General features: G+C 37.7%; 1 protein-coding gene across 6 annotated transcripts in view; it reads left to right on the forward strand.

The window, feature by feature from the left end:
* SNAP23 (synaptosome associated protein 23) overlaps window positions 1-20,867 on the forward strand; it is a 40,694-nt gene extending 19,827 nt beyond the window's left edge. For 3 of the 6 annotated variants that reach the window (XM_059890427.1, XM_059890428.1, XM_059890426.1), the window contains 8 exons: window positions 4,160-4,263; window positions 4,835-4,876; window positions 5,300-5,348; window positions 6,056-6,173; window positions 11,081-11,113; window positions 16,721-16,879; window positions 17,903-18,047; window positions 19,367-20,867. In XM_059890427.1, the coding sequence (XP_059746410.1) occupies window positions 4,207-4,263; window positions 4,835-4,876; window positions 5,300-5,348; window positions 6,056-6,173; window positions 11,081-11,113; window positions 16,721-16,879; window positions 17,903-18,047; window positions 19,367-19,432 (669 nt within the window). In that variant the 5' untranslated portion in view covers window positions 4,160-4,206 and the 3' untranslated portion in view covers window positions 19,433-20,867. 6 annotated transcript variants of the gene reach the window in all.
* Window positions 20,868-23,264: the final 2,397 nt, after the last annotated feature.

The following is a 23,264-nucleotide window of genomic DNA, read 5'->3' on the forward strand; positions in this document are numbered from 1 at the left end:
GTACAGACACATAGTACATGATCTGTGAGCATTTCTTCCTTCCCTCTCCCCCAAGGTTTTATAATAGAAAAGAAGTTAAGAAAGGTAAATTAGGAGTGTAGGAAGCCCAAATGAACCATAATAAGGAAAATAGGGTATAAAAGTACCATGTAGAATCTTACATTTTCATATCAAAGGCACACAAACAGCATAAGATCCCAGGAGCACTGGGAAAACGACACAGATATTTAATCTATTAGATTATGCCTAAGAAAAGTAAGTTTAATGGGATCTTTGTGTCAAGTGATGTTTCATTTTCCTTCCCCTCCCTCTTCTCTAATTCTCCTTAACATTCTGGATAGCCTTTCCCGATTTCATGAGAAAAAGTTCTGGAGATAATAAATATGAGTAAAGCTGTGTAGCTCATTCTAGCATACACCGTGCCTGACACTTCTGAGCAGTTTGCTGCTGCTGATGCGGCTGCTAAGTCGCTTCAGTCGTGTCTGACTCTGTGCGACCCCAGAGACAGCAGCCCACCAGGCTTCCCCGTCCCTGGGATTCTTCAGGCAAGAACACTGGAGTGGGTTGCCATTTCCTTCTCCAATGCATGAAAGTGAAAAGTGAAAGTGAAGTCGCTCAGTCGTGTCCGACTCTAGCAACCCCATGGACTGTAGCCCACCAGGCTCCTCCGTCCATGGGATTTTCCAGGCAAAAGTACTGGAGTGGGGTGCCATTGCCTTCTCCGTCTGAGCAGTTTAGTAAAGGCTAAAAAAGCCTGGGGAGTATTATTCTTTGTCTCTCTTGGGCCTTCCCCTTAACAATTCTGCTTTGTCTCTCTCACTCCCGTTTACTATAAATCATGTGCTCAACACCCTCAAAACTCCAGAGTAGAGCAGTCTTAGGCAGCTCTGTCCTGATACCAGCATGCCAAACATGTGAGAACTTTACAGAAGTCTGTTTCTTGTCTTGTGTGTCATCTGCTTAGCGAGGAACCAAAGAGTACTAGGCAGCACTTTGAGTTCAGTTAAAGGGTGTGTCCTACAAGATGACACCATTGCTGTGCCAGGAGTGACTCTTCACATCTGCTTCCCAGCTATATTTGCCTTTTTTTTTTAAATCTGCCTTTTTGATAATTAAGGCAAGACAATGGAATCTTCAAGTTTGACAGAGGTCAGTTTTGCATTCAAGCCTCTGTTTGAACCTACATGGAGTTTTGCTCATATTTACTAGGAGAGTAACAAATACTGACTTGTAATTAGCAAGAGTCACCTCTAGGAGTGGAATTAAAAATTACCCAGTTTGAGAGATCTGAGCTTCCTTACTTGCCAAATATTTTTCTACCCATAGGGTACTACATGGGAAAACCTAATAGGGATATCATTTCCAGGTACTAATTGATTAGTGTGTATTGTTTTTCTTATCACTTTCTGCATTGTGGAGCATTTAGGAGTTTTATATGACAGGGACAGATAACTTTGGAGCATCTTGCCTAGGAAGAACTGGCTATAAAGGTACCTTGTAGGGGCTCTAGGAAGTAATGGGGAAGCACAAGGCTGCCTGGGCAGGCAGAAAGGGGTATTCTGCTACTGCTACTGCTACTAAGTCGTTTCAGTTGTGTCCGACTCTGTGCGACCCCATAGACGGCAGCCCACCAGGCTCCCCCATCCCTGGAATTCTCCAGGCAAGAACACTGGAGTGGGTTGCCATTTCCTTCTCCAATGCATGAAAGTGAAAAGTGAAAGTGAAGTCGCTCAGTCGTGTCCGACTCTTAGCGACCCCATGGACTACAGCCTATCGGGCTCCTCCATCCATGGGATTTTCGAGGCAAAGAGTACTGGAGTGGGGTGCCATTGCCTTCTCCGGAGGGTATTCTAGAAAGGAAAAGTGTACAAAAAAGATGAGGGGGTACAAAGCAGCTTCCTTTCTTTTCATAATTACAGCTATGAAAGATTTACAAAAGAGAAATTGTGTGTAACATGAACATATGTGATTAAAGCTAAAGTTTCATGAACAGTGAGCAAAGTAATAAAACATGTGGTTCTGTTTATACTTGTATCTAATGAATGATCAGTTCTTAATTTAAGAAACACCTTTATATCTTTCTTTAAATTTTGTATTTATTTTTGTTTTTTGGCTGTGCTGGGTCACTGTTGCTTGCAGACTTTTCTCTAGTTGTGACCAGTGGGTGGCTGCTCTCTAGGTTGCCATGCACGGTATGTGGACTTTTCATTGCAGTAATTTCTCCTGTTGCAGAACACAGACTCCAGGACGCATGGGCTTTAGTAGTTGCGGCTCCTGGGCTCTAGAGCACAGGCTTAAAAGCTGTGGCGCATAGGCTTAGTTGCCCCTTAGCATGTGGGATCTTCATGGATCAGGGATCTAACCCATATCTCCTGCATTAGCAGGCAGATTGTTTACCACTGAGCCATCTGGGAAGCCCCTATATCTTGATTATGTATCTTAGTATATGAACCTTTTGCTAGAGCCACAAGTCATACTATGGCACATAAGATGTGAGGTTAAATTTGCAACTTTGGCAGTTTAATAATTTTAATAGCAATAATTTTATGAGCATTAATGTCTTTAATCAAGGCTCAAAATCTAAATTAAATCTTGAAATGGTTAGAAAGGACAGTAGAATTATAAACAAAACTCTAAATGTAATGCCTTCCTATCACTTTTTTTTAGATGGTTCTAATAAAAGTGTTGGTTAGCTATGGATGTGACTAAAAAGATCTGTATGTGACCAGCAGGCTATTCTAGATCATACACATGTTATGGCAGTTTTTGATTTGTGGTTCTGTTGTTTATTTGAAGGCTTTGTGCTACTATTATATGTCACTTTGTTTCTAAAGATCCACTTAAACACTTTTGAGAGTACATCTTGTTTTTCTACTTATTTGTTCATTCAGCACACATTTACTGGAGTACCAACTGTCAGATCCTGTTAGGTGTTAGAGGTACAAAGACATAACAAAATCCTTTCCCTCCAAGAGTTCAGTCTAGTATATTCGCAGTTAACAAGCCTCTCTGCTTGTCAATGAGTGTACTTCGCGGCAGGATTTCTCAACCTCAGCACTTTGACATTTGGGGCCAGACAATTCTTTGTTGTAGGAGGTTTGTGCCAAGGAGCATTATAGGATGTTTAGCAAGCATCCTTGACTTCTACCAACTAGATTCCAGTAACACTGCTTCTCCCTACCCCCCAACTCTTGACAATCAAAAAATTCTCCAGATATTGCCAGATGTCCCCTGATGATAAATCCAGAATGTGAACCACACTTTTATGTGTTGTTGACAAAAGGCTTTTATATAATTGGTTTTCAACATTTTACTACAAAGCTAGCAAATGTAATAAAAAGAACACAACCTAGATAAGTCACACAGTGCTTACTATTACAGGGGAGGGCTCAAAGAGGAATACTATACACAGTGTATCACTGTTAATAATTAGAAGGCAGGACTCTTGGAATCTTTACCTATTAAAAGTTTTATGTTTCACTTTGGATGTCTATGAGGTCACTTCCTGAGTTACTATGAGTTACTAAGTTACTATGTACTTAGTTACTAAGTCTTAGGGACTTCACTAAAATAACAAACCATATACTAATTGGAAAGGGAGAGTCTACTATTAATAAAAACTAGTTCTTTTCTGAGCTCTTTGTATCAGCAATATCATTTTCTTGTTAATAATGAAAGTATTTCATTTTCTCTGATGAGAAGCCTGGAAGACCAGCACATTTTTAGAATGGTCCTTGTGTTCTGTAGGCATATGACTTTGAATATTATTACTTTACTAAAGGAATACTACCTGGCTTGGACTTCTTCACGTTATTGCTTTTCTATATTCAAACAGCGTACAAAGAACATTCTACAACCAGGAATTCATTTTGATAGCTTCTTGAAGCTTGTCTTTTAATAATGCCTTCCTTCTCAAAGTAGAGGGACCACTTTCCTATTAGAAATAGTGCTTTCCTGAAAGTCCTGAAACCTGAGTTTTACATTCAGCTCTAGTACTAACTAGCATTTGTTTACCATCTCTCAGCCTTAATTTCTTCACCTGTAAGATGTAGATAGATAGATATTAGATAGGTTTATTTTATCATGGTTTCCAGATAAGTATCCTAAATTCCACATTCTTTGCTCAAATAAGCTTAGTTTTGTGTTCTTATTCTTACAGAATATCCACATTTCAGTTTCTGCACCTATCAAGAATTTTAATTCACCATGGATAATCTCTCAGCAGAAGAAATTCAGATAAGGGCTAACCAGGTTACTGATGAGGTAAAAGTTTTACTTGGAATAGGTCATTAATTCTCTTTTCAATTTTCACAGTGGAAGCATGAGAGGACCTTCTTAGAAGACCATTTTGGCCTCTCCCTAGTCTGTTTATATCAAAGAATGCATTTGCCCTTGAGTGCCATTACTACTAGCTTCTTATTTTGTCAACTCATCAAAAAACTAAATAAATGCAAACAGTCTGTATGATTTTTTTTTTAAATAGTCATTACTGAATAGTAACTTAGAACAAAGATATAGATGAAGAATTCTGGACATTTAATTTTAACAGAATTTTCTAATATCTGTGTAATATCCCTGGATTTCTGCTACATTACATTTTTATAAATCCCATTAACTATACTCTTTCAAATTTTCTCTTAAGCATCTGGTAGAAAGAAAATAACTAAAATTATATTAGTAAGCTTTATTTTTTATTTTAAAGAAGGGAGGAGTGGATGCGCTAGCAATCTTTAAAAATAAAGTAGCATCATCATGAATATGGCCTGTGATCAGATTTGGGGGGTGGGGCTGTGCTACATATTTTAGAATGCTAAAACTCTTTTTTTTTTCCTAGTCTCTGGAAAGTACAAGGAGAATCCTGGGTTTAGCCATTGAGGTAAGAAAGTGTTTAATCATCAAGTTAAGTATAGAAACTGTATAGAAGGAATTCTGATAACACAGACTGGAATTACTGTTGAATCAGAATGATATTGTATCAATAAGCTTTATTATTTGAAATTGGCAATTGCTGAAATTGTCAAACCATGCACTAATGGGCCTTTTTGGCTTTTCTAAGTGATAGTATTAGAATGTAACAGGGAAAACAATTCACCATGAGTTTGTGACTTAATTATTTGGCGGGGGTGGGGGGGTGGGGGTGGGTTAATATGTTAAGGTGTGTTGGTTTGGGGAGGTTAGTTTTCTTCTAATCCTCTGAGAACTTAAGTTTCTAATGCTTCTGCCTTGATGTTTTTCAGACCTTGTAGCTTTTGTTTCTGTTGGTTTGGTTGTGCTATCAGCTTTTTTTCCCTTCTTTTAGTCACAGGATGCAGGAATCAAGACTATCACTATGCTGGATGAACAAGGGGGTGAGTTGCAGTCATTGGCAGGAACTCTTGATTTGATTTAGAATGCCAAAAAGCCTTTTCAAATCAGCCACAGTTAAAATTAATTAAGCCTTTGGGAGTACCTTTCCTTTGTAAGATAAGAGTGATATTTTGCTTCTTTTCTTCTGATTTAATTTATATCATGTTTTGTTGCCTATTTGGGGTGGGAGGTCACACTATCCCATTGTCCACCAAGTATTTATTTATTAGGTAGCAGGGCTTATTGTGTGCACTGGTCATTTGTGTCCTGGACATTATGATATTCTTTCATCATTTTCAGAAATCAAGTTACATCCTTGTGGAATTGGAAACTTTGCATTTGATTTGGTCCTGAGCAAGCTGGTCTAGTTTTTATTCCTCTTAGGACAGTCTTTAGGTTTTGAGCCTATTCAGTAATAGAAATGCTAGGAATCTAGTCTAGTGAGGCCTAAACCAATCCTCACATGCTCCTGTTATACAAATTTCTTTAGAACAAATTTATCCACAGAGGCCAGATACCCTAGGATCGGTACGTGAAAGACTTTTAAATGCTGGACAGCATATAATGCCATCTGGCCCTGATATAGTCACTGTGATGAATTGTTGGTGGATTCGAGGTTAAAGTTTGCTCTTCCGTTATACTAATAATAGCACTTTCTGATTGGCAGCATGAATGTAACATAAAATTTAACTTCCACAACTTTTCTTAGAACAACTAAAACGCATAGAAGAAGGCATGGACCAAATAAACGAAGATATGAGAGAAGCAGAGAAGACTTTAACAGAACTCAACAAGTGCTGTGGCCTTTGTGTATGCCCATGTAGTAGGTGAGTTGATAAATCAAAATCTTTTTCAAATAAATCTAAAGTGAGAGTATCACCCTCAGAACCCCCCTCTCAGCCCCCAGTAAGTGTTGCAGGGCCTAAATAAGGAACTTGATTAGATCAACTTAATCTCTTTCTCCTTCAGGCAGATCAAACTTTTTATGTAAATAGGCACATTCACTGAAAACCATCACTTAAATTTGATCAATCTTTCAATCAAGTCCCAATTACATTTTTAAATAATACATGAAAAGCTTGGGAAATACCCATCTGGATAATACATAGCAGGATGAAATTAGTGTGTTTTCCTTTCAAATAAGGAGAATTAATAAAACATATATTCTGTGGTGGGCACAAGAGGGATGGCCAAGGCATCAAAGGACTTACCATGTGGTTGGATAAATGAGACAGAATAGCAGAAAGTAGAAGCTATAGAAATCTAGTGCTAGATCTATGATATCAATGGAGGCTGCTGCTGCTGCTGCTAAATCACTTCAGTCGTGTCTGACTCTGTGTGACCCTATAGACGGCAGCCCACCAGGCTCCCCCGTCCCTGGGATTCTCCAGGCAAGAACACTGGAGTGGATTGCCATTTCCTTCTCCAATGCATGAAAGTGAAAGTGAAGTCACCAGTTGTGTCCGACTCTTCGCAACCCCATGGACTGCAGCCTACAGCCTACCAGGCTCCTCCATCCATGGGATTTTCCAGGCAAGAGTACTGGAGTGGGGTGCCATGGAGGCTAAGGGTACAGAACTACTAAAGTTAGTTTGGAGTTCATCTTATAGGAGAGAGTGGACTTGAGTTGGGCTCTGAATAATTAGAAAGATCTTGATGGGCCCGGCAGAAGTGGGAAGACATTTCCTGTGGAAGATTTAATGTAAATAAAGACTACAGAGGAGCTTGACTCAACTGTACTACATGATTCACATTGAGAAGAAGTGGAAAATAAGACATAAGTAGGCAGTAAAGGCGGAGAAGGCAATGGCAACCCACTCCAGTACTCTTGCCTGGCAAATCCCATGGGCGGAGGAGCCTGGTAGGCTGCAGTCCATGGGGTCAGGAAGTTCAGTTCAGTTCAGTTCAGTCGCTTAGTTGTGTCCGACTCTTTGCGACCCCATGAATCGCAGCACGCCAGGCCTCCCTGTCCATCATCAACTCCCGGAGTTCACCCAGACTCACGTCCATCGAGTCAGTGATGCCATCCAGCCATCTCATCCTCTGTCGTCCCCTTCTCCTCCTGCCCCCAATCCCTCCCAGCATCAGAGTCTTTTCCAATGAGTCAACTCTTCGCATGAAGTGGCCAGAGTACTGGAGTTTCAGCTTTAGCATCATTCCTTCCAAAGAAATCCCAGGGCTGATCTCCTTCGAATGGACTGGTTGGATCTCCTTGCAGTCCAAGGGACTCTCAAGAGTCTTCTCCAACACCACAGTTCAAAAGCATCAATTTTTTGGTGCTCAGCGTTCTTCACAGTCCAACTCTCACATCCATGGGGAAGAGTCGGACACAACTGAGCGACTTCACTTTTCACTTTCATGCATTGGAGAAGGCAATGGCAACCCACTCCAGTGTTCTTGCCTGGAGAGTCCCAGGGACGGGGGAGGCTGGTGGGCTGCCGTCCATGGGGTCGCACAGAGTCGGACATGACTGAAGCAACGCAGCAGCAGCAGCAGCAGCAGCAGCAGGCAGTAAAGGAACTTGAATGCCATCCTAAGGGGTTGATTGATTGGAGTGGAGGATATAACTGCACACCAGGAGACCAATTAGGAATGTTTTGTAAACTAGGCCTGTGAGCTATAACCTTATCATTAATTAGAGAGAAAAGTGTAAGTCGGATTCCCTTTAAATCAACTGAAAGAAAGAAAGAAAGAAAAGTGAAGTCTCTCAGTCATGTCCAACTCTTTGTGGCCCCATGGACTGTAGCCTACCAGGTTCCTCTGTCCATGGAATTTTTCAGGCAAGAGTACTGGAGTGGGTTGCCATTTCCTTCTCCAGGGGAATCTTCCTGACCTGGGATCAAACCCGGGTCTCCTGCATTGCAGGCAGACACTTTACCAGCTGAGCCACCAGGGAAGCCAACTGATTGTGTGTCAAATGTGAAGAAGGAAACATCAAAGAAGACTGAAGATTTGAAGCCTCTAGTAAACTAGGAAATGAGAAGTCTTCAAATATTTGTGTATAGTGTATGAGATAATACTTGACAAAAAAAGAATTCATTCATTTTAGTGACTTTATTATTAATATTTCAATTCTCTTCTTAATCTTGAGTAAAACAACCTCCATGTGTTGACAAATAATATGTGTATTCAGACAAAGATGAGAAGTCATCCATCAACTTTGAACTTCACCTTTGGCCAAAATGACATTGTCTGGAGATTAAATGACTATCTGTTCTGCTGAGCATATTCACTTTTAAAAGAGCTTTGTAACTATCCAGTTGTCTCAGCCGCTGTGATAAAGCAAGACCAAGATACAAAGGTTTACAGACTCAGCATTTTTTACTCCTCTAAAGGAGTTAGGAATGGAGGAGCTTTTGTTCTGTCATACTTTCAGTTAAGTGTTTCCATGTGACAATATTCTCTGTGCTATTTCTACCTGAGAAAATATAGTTAAATTATTTATTGGTCAGCTTTAGTGTTTGGGCATAAGAAACCAAGAAAGACAAGTCTGTTGACCTGTTTAGACCTTGGTTGACTCTCCAAAAGTGTATATTTTAGTAGCAATCACCTGTAAATCAGGGTTTAACATATTAAGCAAACAAGTTAGAAACACACAGACTTTTTGATCTAAACTCTTAACTATGGTTTTCACACTCACTTGTGCTTTTCTCCTATGTTCTGTGTACGCTCTTAGAAGAGTTCAGGGGGAAAAAATAGTACGTGAACTTCCTTGAGATAGGTATTAAGAGAAAAGCAAAGAAGAGGAAGTTCTCTCTAGAACCTAGAGCAAATTATCTCTGAATGAATCCTGAGATAGTCTGATATCATAGAAGGTGGGAAAAATGGAGCTATAGAAGTATTATTTTTCTTTTTCTTTGTGTACCCAGCCAAACATGGGCAGGATTTTCTTGGACATTAGGTAGAGTATGTTCTTAAAGCAGTCCATTCTCAGCCTCTAACATCAGCAGAGCCCTTTCCTAATGGGTCAGGAGAAGAAAGCTCTTCATAACATCTGGAATGAACAGGCTTCTATAACAAAACAGTTGTTCCTTGAAGAGAAGAGAGTAGTATTTCAATTTAAAGACTGATTTTAATTGCCTTCCTTTCACCCATTTCTCCTTTATACCATTGAGACCTTGCCCTCTATGGTGTCTCTTTCACTCCTGCCAGGGGCGTGATCTTTCTAAGTTTATCTGCTAATCTGTATTTCAGTTAGATTTATCATATGAATAGCCATAACATGAGCTTCTCAAGGCAGAGACAGGATCTTAGTTTTCTTTATAAAGCTAGTACTAATTATGGTACTAGTAATAACAGCTCAGGTCCATAATCTCTTATCTGCCATTTAGAAATCTAAAAATTTCTGAAAGCCAAAGGTTTGTTTTAAATTAGGCTACAAGATGTAACCTGAACTGAAGCTGTTTAATAATCTATCCCACTTAGTGTAATGTTAATCTCTTTCACTGCAGAAATATTGATATACGTGATTATGTGGTACTGCTCAAGATGTCCTCATCCAAAGGTTTGGATGAGATTTGTGAGCCTATATATTAATTTAGGTTCTTACTGTCCTGAACACTTGAAATGTAATCCTTACAGTAACCTTAATATGAGATAGTTTCTCTTACTATCACCATTTTACATATGGAGAAACAGAGGCACCAGAATGCTATGCTAGCAAGTGGAAGAGCTGAGATTCAAAACCAGACGGAGCTCTAGTTTTTAATTGTGTGATGCTACATTGCTTGACTGGCAAGAAAAGAATGAAGCTTTTTGTTGCTACTATTGTTAGAGGTATTGCTATCTAGAAAATGTCTTCAGTAGATTTGTTCTTTGAGATTTCTTTTGTTCACTGGTATTCACTGAAGCCATGTCAACAGATCTTTTTCTAATAAAATGTGGAAATAGCTTCACTTAACAGAACCCTGTATTATAAGAGAAGGAAATTTTAATTTCAGCTCATTCTTTTTAAAGGACTACTAGAATTTAAAAACAAACTACCAGAATTAAACTTTAAAACTGTGAATAAATGCCATTTTTTTAGCTTGCTACTATTTGAATCCTAAAAGCAAAAAGCACAGATTCCCTATTAAAAATGTTATGTGTTTGTCAATAACTTGTTTTTTTGTTTTGGCTTCACCTTGTGGCTTGCAGAATCTTAGTTCCCTGAGCAGGGATTGAACTTTGGTTTCTAGCAGTGAAAGCGCTGAGTCTCCTGGACCACTGGGAAATTCTCTTTGTCAGTAACTGATAAGTCAAAATTCTAATTAACAAGAGTTTAAAAAGAGGCAGGTTTAAAATGGGAAGTCTTAGAATTGTAAACTGCCTAATGTCCCAGTTTAACCATTGTCAGACAAAGTAGTCTGTTGTCTTAACTTGCCTCTTTGCATTCTATGCTTATATTGCCAAACATAATGGCACATAGTTTCAAGACAGGTTGGTATTTCTGGGCAACCTTACTAGAGAAGTTGAAAGTTGGTACTACAGGTTTTATACTATTGAATCTTAAGTCATATTATGGTATAAAGATTCAGCTCTGATTTGTTAAAATAAATATTGAATTACTGTATTTTAGTCAACGTATGAGTGATTCCTTCATTCTACTCACTGGAGATACAAAGTATTGAATATTTTGCCTTCTTTTCATGTTAATTCTCATAATTTTAGGACAGAATATCATTATTCAGACATTCTTAGGAAAAATGAAGTATACACTGGTTTAAATAGTTTTCTTGTTTTTCTTTTTATCTAGATTCTCAGATGTTGGTTGTTTCTATGAAATCAGGCAGGAATTTAAATGCATTGTGTTTTGAAAACTCCAAACCTGCTTTTGTTCTGTTTGAATGGCATTCACTACTTTCTGCATTTCATTCTCTCACTTAATCTCTTCCTTTCTAATCTGCTTACTAAAAATGAAGATTTAACATCAGAAGCTGAGCTCAGTAACTGATCAAAGGGAACTGTAAGATGCGGTCTTGTGGCGCAGTTTGGGCTGTTAACCTGCTGTCTAAAGGTGATGCTTCAGATGACTTTTCTGTGCATGTGCATGGATTTTGTGAATGGTGGAGACTCTAAAAGCTGTGCTGTGGTGTGTAATGTAAAGTGAATTTGTTCTTGATGAGTGCTATTTGCCAGAAGATTGGATTGACAAAAAGATCTTAATTTATAATAACATCCTTTGACTAATGGTTTTGATACTAAGTTTTTGCTAAAAAACATTTAAGATTATAAAACTTAAAACACCCCTAAAATTTCCTAAGAAGTTTTAAATAGGTTGATCTTTATAGAGAATTGCTGCATTCTAGTTCTGATTAAAGGTAAGGGGATTCAGTCTAAATACATGGACTTTGATTTCAGCTTCCTATCTTGTGTTAGGTTTTTCTATTCTTTTCTGGCTCCAGAATCAAGATTTCCTCAGTTAAAGTATTGCTTCTAATGATTTTGGATTCCCCATGATTTAGGCCACTACCAAATTGAGGAATTAATTGCCAATGTAAGTCATCTTAAATGCCATTTGGAACAAGGCGGGTATAAATTTAAAATGTTACCATATCTAGTATCTTCTTTTAAAAAATAAAGGTATGCCTTCTTTATATGTTATCACCTGTTTCATAATACCTTTTATGTCATATGCTAGCTTGCTCTGGTTTCATATTGAATTAATGCAGAGCTAACCAATCTTAACTTTTTATGGAAGTTAACCCTCCAGTTAGCCTACTGCTTATTATAATATTTGACTCCTTAATTTTGGATCTTTATGGGAACTTTGAAGACCATAGTTAAATGTTAGAAAATTGTTTGATTTCTACCCTCTGTTTCTTGCTCTTCTTTTTCTTTTTTCTTGTAACCTGGTCACTCCCCACACATGCACACCCTTGTAATCGTTATAACTGGTATTTAAAAAAAAATTTATTTATTTGGCTGTATTGGGTCTTAGTTGCAGCATATGGGGTCTTTGTTGAATCATGTGAGATCTTTCATTGTGGCACATGGAGTCTCTACCTGTGTCTTGCAGGCTCCATGGGCTTCAGTAGTTGCTACGAACAGGCTTAGTTGCTCCAAGGCATGTGGGATTCCATGTCCTCTGCACTGCAAATCAGATTCTTAACCACTGGACCACCAGGGAAGTCCCACAACTGATATTTGTTTGATCCCTTTTCTCTTTGGTATGAAAGAATTATAGCTAATACTGGGCTTTCTTTTTGCTATTTTTGTTAGTACTAATGTTGACAATCAAAGCTCAAAAGAGAAATTATTAGGTTATTGTGTTCAGATTTATAGCAGCTTCCTAAATTAGGGAGTATTTCAAATTCTTATTTTAATCATGCCCTTTTTGAATGTGATATTTATCTGAAAAAATGTGGTACTTAAAGAGTATTAATTGGGCTTCCCTGGTAGCTCAGACAGTAAAGAATCTGCCTGCAATGCAGGAGACCTAGGTTTGATCCCTGGGTCAGGAAGATCCCCTGAAAAAGGGAATGGCAACCCACTCTAGTATTCTTGCCTGGAGAATTCCATGGACAGAGGAGCCTGGCAGGCTACAGTCCATGAGGTTGCAAAGAGTCAGACATAATTGAGTGAGTAACACAACAAAGATTATTAAAGTCTTCAAAACTGATAGTCGAGGTAAATCTAACTTTCTAGATGGGAGTTCTTAATTACATTAAAATCTACCACAAATTTGCCTAAGCATTTTATTATGAAATCTAATTTTTTCCCCAGAGGGGCTGTTAATTTTGTTATGCAGAGGAGTTTTGTTGCAAATCAGAATGGTTTCTTTCTTTCTGTAGACCAGAAACAACCCTGGCCCCATTGTGTTTTTATATAGCTATATTCCAGTTATTTTCAGCTGGTTGTAGATCTCAAAGCTCAGGAATGGTAATGGGTGAGAAGAATAAACATGCCAGTTGGTAATTTGTGCACTTAAAGCCATGAACTTTTTAACTAAGGATCAGATTGAGGTTGAAATGAAAGAACAAAAATATGTCTAAAAATATATATATATATTTGTCTAATACTTACAGAATAATTTTACATCAATTATCAACAGCTCTGTGAATTAATAAATATTGTTATCTTAGTTTTATATATAAGAAAAAGATGCTCAGAGATGGAAATTTGCATGAGACTCTATACCTACTGAATGACAGGTCTGGGATTAGAATTCAAGTCAGTTCAGTTCAGTCGCTCAGTCGTGTCCGACTCTTTATGACCCCATGAATTGCAGCACGCCAGGCCTCCCTGTCCATCACCAACTCCCAGAGTTCACCCAAACTCATGTTCATCGAGTCGGTGATGCCATCCAGCCATCTCATCCTCTGTCGTCCCCTTCTCCTCCTGCCCCCACTCCCTCCCAGCATCAGAGTCTTTTCCAGTGAGTCAACTCTTCGCATGAGGTGGCCAAAGTCCTGGAGTTTCAGCTTTAGCATCAGTCCTTCCAAAGAACACCCAGGGCTGATCTCCTTTAGGATGGACTGGTTGGATCTCCTTGCAGTCCAAGGGACTCTCAAGAGTCTTCTCCAACACCACAGTTCAAAAGCATCAATTCTTCCGCACTCAGCTTTCTTCACAGTCCAACTCTGACATCCATACATGACCACTGGAAAAATCATAGCCTTGACTAGACGGACCTTTGTCGGCAAAGTAATGTCTCTGCCTTTGAATATGCTATCTAGGTTGGTCATAACTTTTCTTCCAAGGAACAAGCGTCTTTTAATTTCATGGCTGCGATCACCATCTGCGGTGATTTTGGAGCCCCCCAAAATAAAGTTTGACACTGTTTCCCCTGTTTACCCCATCTATTTCCCATGAAGTGATGGGACAAGATGCCATGATCTTGGTTTTCTGAATGTTGAGCTTTAAGCCAACTTTTTCACTCTCCTCTTTCACTTTCATCAAGAGGCTTTTTAGTTCCTCCAATTTACTATAAATCTTGTGGCTTAGAAAAATCCTTGTTTATACATTTGCTTTCTCCAGATTAATTCCTCAGTGTCCCATACGTAGAAATACTAAGGTAGACTACCAGAATAATTTAAAATATTCCTTCTGCAACAGATTGGAAGTCTCTTAGTGTTTCTCTTCCCTGGTTGGGCAGCTAAGTGACCTATTGAATTTAAATAAAACCATAGTGACAATAGAATAGTCCTAGGCTCCACCCCATACAAATTGAAATAGAATCTTCAGAGCGTAGCCTATTTACCTGTGTTTTCAAAATCATCCAGTTCACTTTGATGCTCAGTCAAGTTTGGGAAATAGTACCTTTTAAGGCACTTAAGACCCTTTGAAGGAAGGCAAATTAATTAAATCATTATTGTTTTTATTAGATACACAGCTGCCTGACAGTGCCCTCAAAAACAGGTATCTTTTAAGGTTTTACAACTCAGTGGGAGAAACTCCATGGTAACAGCATGTGGCAGGATCTTAAGCAAGCCTTATTACATGGAATACAGGTACTGAAAAGGGATGATGGTATGCCATCAACAACATATAAAGATCACTGCTTTGTAAACGTGCAGAACATGTCATAAATGCTTAAAGAAAACAGTATAGCATTTTTTCCCAACCCATTTGAAAATAAATATGAAAATTCAATTGAAGTCAGCTTTTTGCACCTTTTCCCTTTGATATTTGAAGAACGTCTTTAAAGATCCAGTCCTCTTAAGGAGGAAGAGTTTGATAACCAGTCTGATTTTGTTTTAAATTATGCTTTTATTGAACCTCATTCACAATATCATATTAAAACAATCTGTTTATACTTTATGCCCCTTATATCTAATTGAAGGAAGAATTCTCAGAAGTTGAAGGAATTTCAAATATCATTTTTTTTAAGGTTGAGGAGGTTGGAACTCATGTTAGACCAAGAGCCCACAAATCCTGTCCCAGTCCAGTGCTTATGTGCTAAGACTCTCCGAAGCACAGTGTCTTATTATTTAGTGACAGTTTGAATTCCAGCCCTCATTATTTAACCTGTTTTACAATCTGATATCCTAGTAAGAGTCCTACTTATGTTATTTCTATTAATGTTTCTGGTTAGCTTTCTGATAAACTTATATCCTGTTTATTTTGCTTAGTTACTATTACGCTGCTTTAGAATTTTGCCTGAGAATTTAGATAACATGTATCTTGTTAACAAAGAATACATGTAAATGGGTTTTCTACTGAACAGAAATTATATATAAATATTCATTTAAATAATTTTTATCCCCCCTTGTTCCAGGAAGGATTTAACATGGCTTATTAATAACCAAATAAATTGGTTAATTAAACATATAGTACCCTTTCTTTAGCACTGATGATTAAGGTCTAAGATCCAGTTCTTTGTTTGCCAAAAATGAATCCTCACATGATACTATTAAGGAAAGACCCACTACTTTGCTAAAATCTCTCTGTTTTGCAATTTCAAAACTTCCTCATTAATGTATCATGGAATAATTCAGAAACCAACATATCCATATACTACTTTTTGTTTATAGAAAAGAAGAAACTAAAATTGTGTGAGTGGAAACTTTACCTAGCCAAGTAATCAGTAAAAAAAAAGTTTTGTGTTTTTTGTAATAGCCACTTAAAAGTCATTTTACCAGGTTCCTTTTCTTGCCATTTATACAGATTTAAGTAGCAAATTCCATGGTAAAATTCTGACTGTGGCTAATTTTTAGTTATATCAGTTAATCTAAAGCATATACTTTTAAGAGGTTTGGATCTAGGATCATTTTTTATTAAGGTGGATAAGTAAACTCTTAAATGAAAAAGCCCTCAACCAAAGGAGACAATTGTGATTGGTAACAGTGTGGCCAAGTTATTCATTATCTGTTCAATTTGGAAATAATTCGTGCCTTTCTTCATGATGTTTGTTAAGAAAACTTTTTTTTTTTTAAGAATTTAATGTTAACAATTAAAGTTAACAATTCTAAATTTAAAAAATGGGTCAGGTGGAACTACTACAGTCTAAGTAAGTGGGCAGCTGAGGTGTAAGTACTGCCCATTCTCTCTCTCTTTCATCCCTCATCAACCTCTGAGATGCTTCTAAGAAACCCTTAAGGCATCCCAGAACACCTTTCCTAATTTTTTTCTAGTGTCCTTTAACCTTTTTTCTGGAGAGTCTCAGAGGCTAGGGGAACCTGAAGAATCAAATAATTACATTTTGCTACTTAATAACTGCTCAGTGAAGAGTTGGTAAAAGTAGTTTAACCTTCAAAAATTTATTTTTAATGTTGGTGGGGTTACACAGTTCATCTTTTTTCTACCCTAGATTGTGATGGAGCATGGTATAGATAATCTAGATCTAGCTGCATGTAGCTTTTATGCTAAGGGTGCTATGGCATCCCCAAGGTAACAAGCACTTATGATGACATTTCTCCCTTTCCTTCTTGGTATCTCTACACTCCTGACATAGGACAAAGAACTTCGAGTCTAGTAAAGCCTATAAGGCAACATGGGGTGATGGTGGAGACAACTCTCCTAGCAATATAGTATCTAAGCAGCCAGGCCGAGTGACAAATGGTCAGCCTCAACAAGCGACTGCAGGAGCAGCCAGCGGGGGATACATTAAACGGTAAGCCAGCTCTTCCCAATATTTTTACCCTTTTCCTAAAGGAATGTCTCTCTCTGGAGGTTGGGTGCATTTATCCATGAACTGTAACTTATCAATTAGAAATAGCATTTATTCTTTTTTTGGGGGGGAGGGGGGGATAGTTGGTTTTTTCATGGTCTTTTTTTTTTTTTTTTTTGGCTGCAAAGCCTGTGGGATCTTAGTTCCCCAACCAGGGATTGAACCTGGGCCCCCTGCAGTGGAATCACTGAGCTCTAACCACTGGACCATCAGGGAATTCCCTTATTCCATTTAAAAATTTGCCTTCTGACAAAATGGTGACTGGGATTATTGACCTTAAGTGATGGATTAACTTTTCTTTATAAAGTACTTTAAAAATTATTCAAGTAGTCATGTTTTATTTCTGTAAATAAGATGTGATTTAAAATGTATCATTTAGAGTAGGAGTTGGCTGGATCCCTGTAAGGATATCCCTGTAAGGGTAAGGATATCCCTGTAAAGGGTCAGATAGTAAATATTTCAGGTTTTCCAGGCCATAGAGTCTGAGTCATAAATACTCAATTCTGTTGTAGGGTAAAATCAGGTAATGGGCCACATTTGACTTTGGGCCAGAATTTTTCAACCCCATTTTTAGAGCAGTGGTTCTTTAGACTTAAGTGTGTATCAGAATCACCTGGGAGGTTTAGTGAAACAGACTGCTGGAGTCCCTTCAGGAGATCTGGAGTAGTCTAAGAATTGGCATATTTTCATGTCTAACAAGTTCCCAGGTTATGCTGGGAATTACACTATGAAAAACCTCTATTCTAAAGTCATTTCTTCATCTTCTCTTAAATGGCTTTAAGACATTGTTATCTCTTGAATCAGCCTTTCCATTTTCACTGTAGAATGTTTCCCAAGAATGGTAACCTGCATCTGTTTGGGTCTAACAGCTGATGTCAATTTGCTTATTTTTACAAAAACTAAATCCAGACTCAGTCCGTGTATAATTCACCCAAAAGTACTGAATTAAGTGTCTTTTTGTAATAGTATAACAAATGATGCCAGGGAAGATGAAATGGAAGACAACCTGACTCAAGTGGGCAGTATCCTAGGAAACCTAAAAAACATGGCTCTGGACATGGGCAATGAGATTGAAGCTCAAAACCGACAAATAGAACGGATCACAGAAAAGGTAAGAGCTTCTTACTGCCACAGGAAAATGGCAGAATGTACACTGCCTTTGTGCCGAATGACATCCAGCACAGTGTTCAGTAATAGACATCTGTGCTGTGTACTCTCAGGGAGAACAACAGGGATAAGATTCTGTCCTCACGGGCCTTACAGTTTTGATGAGTTTCTAACATGTTGAAAAATAACAGTTAGGTCCTCCTATCTCTTACTTATTTGGTTCATTTTATTTTCTGTTAAAATTTTTATTTTGCCTGAGCTAAGTAGTTCTGTTGATATACAGCAGCTAAAATAACTTTATTATTGGTTCATTTTGAAACCAAGACCTTGGGATCAACTGGTTTAAAAATAATAACAAAATTTCACCCATGAAACTCAAAATCTCTTCTAACCTTCCTGTGCGCTGTCAGGGTTTTTTGTTTGCTGTCTTTCCCCTGAATGAGCAGGTTAGCTTTTGGAATTTTATTGTGTTAGCTAATAACAAATAAGTAAACTCCTGAATCCTCATCTCATGAGTCAGTAGGTAACAATCAGTTCTGCGGAATGGTTCTTGTAGGGTGGACACATAAAAACAAGAGAGAGACCTGTGAGTAGCAAAACAAGTGTGGTTGCTATTTTTCACTTCATATGATCTGAAAGATGCTGAAATTAAACCATGTTCAGTGTTTGGTAGTGTCACAACTAAAAGCCGTTCTTGTTACTTCATTAAAATCTCAGTATAAAGATTGGGGTTTCTCTATTGAATAATTTATGATGGATTTCACTTGGGCAAAGAGTGGTTCATCAGATATTTTCCATGCTGTTATGTGGGTGTAGGCTACATATTACCCATCATTTTCATTTACAGATTAATGTGGATGGCAGGACATCTGTTCCAGAGATCTTGGGGTAAATTATTTCAGTCTCTGGTTTAGATCTAGGGTAACTCCAGGTGAGATTTCTATGGTTCAGCTCAGGGGACTACCACAGGATCCAGACCTATAGCAGAGAAGAGCATTCTTATATTTTCATTGCATCTAAATGCAATTGACTGTAAGATGCATCCTAGCTCCAGACACGTTAAACTGTGAAAAAAGATGTTACAGGACTCACGAAATATTAACACGTTCTTCTGTTATATCTTTGTCATGTTTATACACCCACGTTTTTTCAAATGCATTTGATATTCTGTCACTTCTTGCCCAAAATGAGTTTTGTAATGTGACTTTGACTACTTCCTGAATTTTCTCAGTATGTCAGTTACTCTCAGTGTATGAAATTTAATGCCTATTAGGACATCTTAACCTTGTCAAGTAATGCTGGTATCTTTTTCTTTTTTTCCAGGCTGACACCAACAAAGATCGTATTGACAATGCCAATGCCAGAGCAAAGAAACTCATTGACAGCTAAAGCTACTGCTGTACTTCTTTATCATTTATTTACTTTCCTAGCTCCTCCTTCAAAGTCATCACCTTTCCAGAGTTTGAAATCTTGGTTCCACACTCTTCTAATCAGGAGATGTGGAAGAAGATCTAGGAGTAACAGTCCCCCAATTTTTTTTTTTAATTTTTCTCGTTTTCCCTTGAGGGTATTCTTAGTCTTCCTTCTAGCATTTTCTTTCTCAGTCCATACAATTAGGTTGATTTTCATACATTTTTTATAGTTTTATTTTTCATCCTCTCCATTTACTTTAGCAGGTTCTTCTGCTTTCAAAATATGGAAGCATTGCCAAAGACAGCCACGTGAAAGGAAGCTGGAGGCAGTGGGGGCAAGCACAGGAGGGGAGGCAAGAGATAAGAGGTTGTTACCTCAGTAAAACCTACAGACCCTAAAGCCAAAAGTGGTGTAACCACAGTGAATATCTAGTAGGGTTTAATTTTTATTTTAAGTTGCAGTTATTGCCAGTTTAGGCCAGTGCTTGGTTTCGGAGCCTGGGTACACAATGTTTTTGTTATGCATCGCAACTTTGCAACCTCTGCTCCAAAAAAGAGCAGACTGAGCTTTTTTAAAATAAGCTTAATTTCTGAACTCTTGGTGATTCACCTTTGTACATAGATTCTATGATCCATTTCATATTGCACATATAGGAACACATGGTATAAATGAGTAGCTTTATTTTCATATTATTAATAGTATCACAGTCCCATTACAGGCCTATTAACCTCATAAATTTGTCATTAGTCTTTGAGGAAAAAATATGTAAATATGAATGTATAACATGAGAATTTCTCTCTACAGCAGGGCTTAAAATTTTTTTGAAAAGTTTGACAAAGTGTATCACGTGAATTCAGATTTACCTCAATGCCACAAATTATGTTTAGATAGGAAAAAAAACTTATTTTGATCTCAGGTAGAAAAATAGTTAGATTGCTTTGAGTTTTATGTAGTTGTAAACTTTTTTTAAACTAGAATTTATTGTTTAACTAAATGGTTTGGAAGATTATGCCTTTGGTTTACTTATCGATGATTGCACTATCATTCTTTTGTACTCAACTTCCAGAATCACATTTGTTTATAAGTGTTATAAGAATCTTACCGGTGTTTGTCACCTTTATTTAAAAACTAGCTTCTGCACACTTCAAGACTATTAATGTCGATTGGTTTGACAAATAACTACTACTGTTTGATCCTTACAGTTAAATTTTGTAACTAATGGAATTGTTTTTTCAAATAGGTAATATGCTTCTGCGACTGCTTTGGGGGGATGGGAAGCAGTAATTTTGTCAGCTTTAATTTCACAAACTGAATAAAGGAAAGGTCCATAAATCAAATGGCACTGCAACAAAGAGCTGACTTTAGCACCCTTCCCATGCTTACTGGAAATATAGGACTTTCGCATCTGTGATTTGTCATGAGATTCATTTTAATCATTACTAGTCTTTTATTCATTTGATCTTAAATATACAAGCGACTGAAAGTGTTTGTGGGTGAATACCACAGCCTACTTCTTGGAGGAGATAGTTAACATGGGAAACTTTCAAAGGCTGAAAGGAAAATATTTAAAGCAAGATGTTAATTAGGCCTTCAGAAATGCCACATGCTGAAAGGAATAGTTTGGCAAGTGGTAGTAAATGTGTAAAGTAAGGTATAAAACATTGTAGGCTGTTCTTTACATAAATGCCCTTCCTAAAAGCATTAAAAATTTTTTTTAATGCTATTATGGCCAAAGGAAATTGTTCTAAAGATACCAATATGCTGTTCCAACAGTATATAATTGGTTAGAAGTGTAAGCTAAGGCTCCAGATTGTCTGGATTTATGCTGTAGCTCTGCCACTTGCTGGCTGAGTGACTGTAAAGCCATTTCTGTGCCTCCGTCTCCTTGTGTGTAAGGAGGGATTAATGATTTCTACCTCATAGCATTGCTGGGAAGACTCAGTGTGTAATGCATGTAAAGCACTTAGAGCAGTGCCCAACAAATATAAGAGCTTATTTCATTAGACTGCTGATAGCTGCTGTTCTATCTAGAGTGGAGCTCTTTTTAGGTCAAGGACCTCTTTGTAAATTTGATGAAAGATAACACAGCCTGTCTCTCCAGAGAAATAGACACACAAGCATACACATGTGAATCAGGAATAAATGGGTCTTGAAAGCCCATCCGTGGATCCAAGATGACATACTTTTCCAAAGATTCTGCTACTGAGAAGAAAGGAATGAGAACCTAGAAATTAGGCTCATAATACACTAGGAATAGAAGCTGTTGACCTAAAGTTTTCTCCTGTAATATTGTCTGGAAACTTGTTTCTATTACTTTTGAAAGGCAGTAACTGAGATGGTTAGCACAAACTCTGGAGTCTGACCATCTGGGCTCGAGTTTTGGTTTTTACTAGTTTTGTGACCTTGAGCATAAAACTGACCCATAATGAAGGAGTTAAACAGTATCCTCCAGTGAACTTAATTTTTTGTTTAATGGTTAGCTCCCTCTTCAGGTTTCTAGTCTTCTAATGACAGTGATCTTTATCCCCTATAGTTGTGCCTGTTTTTTTTCTTTCTTCACACTTTTAATTCATTCTTCGTTACCACATTTCAACTCTAGATCTTTTCATGTCATGTATGGATTATGAATCTCCCCATAATTTTAACTTCTGCTTCCCAGACATCTGATACTCAATTGCACTCAGAATTAGTTTCATTAAATGCTGTTCTTTAGCATGGGGTCACACAGAGTCGGACACAACTGAGCAACTTCACTTTCACTTTTCACTTTCATGCATTGGAGAAGGAAATGGCAATCCACTCCAGTGTTCTTGCCTGGAGAATACCAGGGACGGTAAAATTCTAAGTTATTTCAATTACATTTCTAATCATATTTATAGTTCTCAGACTGATAATCAAGTTCCTTATTCTCTACTCATTTGTTTTTCATTCTAACGTAGTTTGCTCCAAGCTTTCTGTTTCTGTTTTACACTTGAAATAAAAAGCATTCATTAAGTGCTTACTCTGTCAATAGACACTATGCTAAATGCTTTTACGTATCTTTTCACCAAGACCTTATAACACACCTGAGAGGTAGGAGGTTATTTCCCATATTACAAATAAGAGTAAATTGCTCAAATTCATAAAGCATGTAAATGATGGACTTTGGATTCAAAGCAGAATCTTTCTGACTCTCAGGCTCATGTTCTTCCTCAGTATACTACACTAACTTCTAACTGAGTTCTAAAAGAACTTGAGTGACTTAGAACTGGTGGCCACTAGAATCCCAGCCTCCAGACCATAAGTCAGCCTACTTTATTAACTTATATTTAAGTCTAAATACTTGTGTACTATATCTTTAGGCATACTACATTTAGTCCTTGCCCTGAAGTAGCCCAATCTAGCAAGAGACAGATGAGTATAGAATCTGAGAAGTGCTACCATAACAGATGGAGCAGTTAATTCAAGCTTAGACTTCTAAGGAGGGGGCTTAGACATAGAGAAGGAACATGTTAATAAGAGAGGGCATTCCTGACTGAGCAAACAACTAAAGACAAAGGAGAGAGACACTGCACTGTGGGTTTAATGAGAATAACCTGGTAAGACTGGGCAGGCAAATGAGGGCGGAGAGAGACTATCTGGCTGGGTCCAGGTTGTGAAAGCAGTCATAAGGGGACCCCATTAATAATTAAATGTCTGGAGACATTTAAGTTGTTTAATTTATAAGTTCTGATTTATTAGATAAGTACTGATAAAATATTTAGGGAAATGTTAAGTAGATCAGTAAGATTAAGCATGAAAGTTTATAAAAAACAAAAATTAATGTTGA

This window comes from Bos taurus, chromosome 10, assembly GCF_002263795.3.
Source record: "Bos taurus isolate L1 Dominette 01449 registration number 42190680 breed Hereford chromosome 10, ARS-UCD2.0, whole genome shotgun sequence".
Classification (NCBI taxonomy): Eukaryota; Metazoa; Chordata; class Mammalia; order Artiodactyla; family Bovidae; genus Bos; species Bos taurus.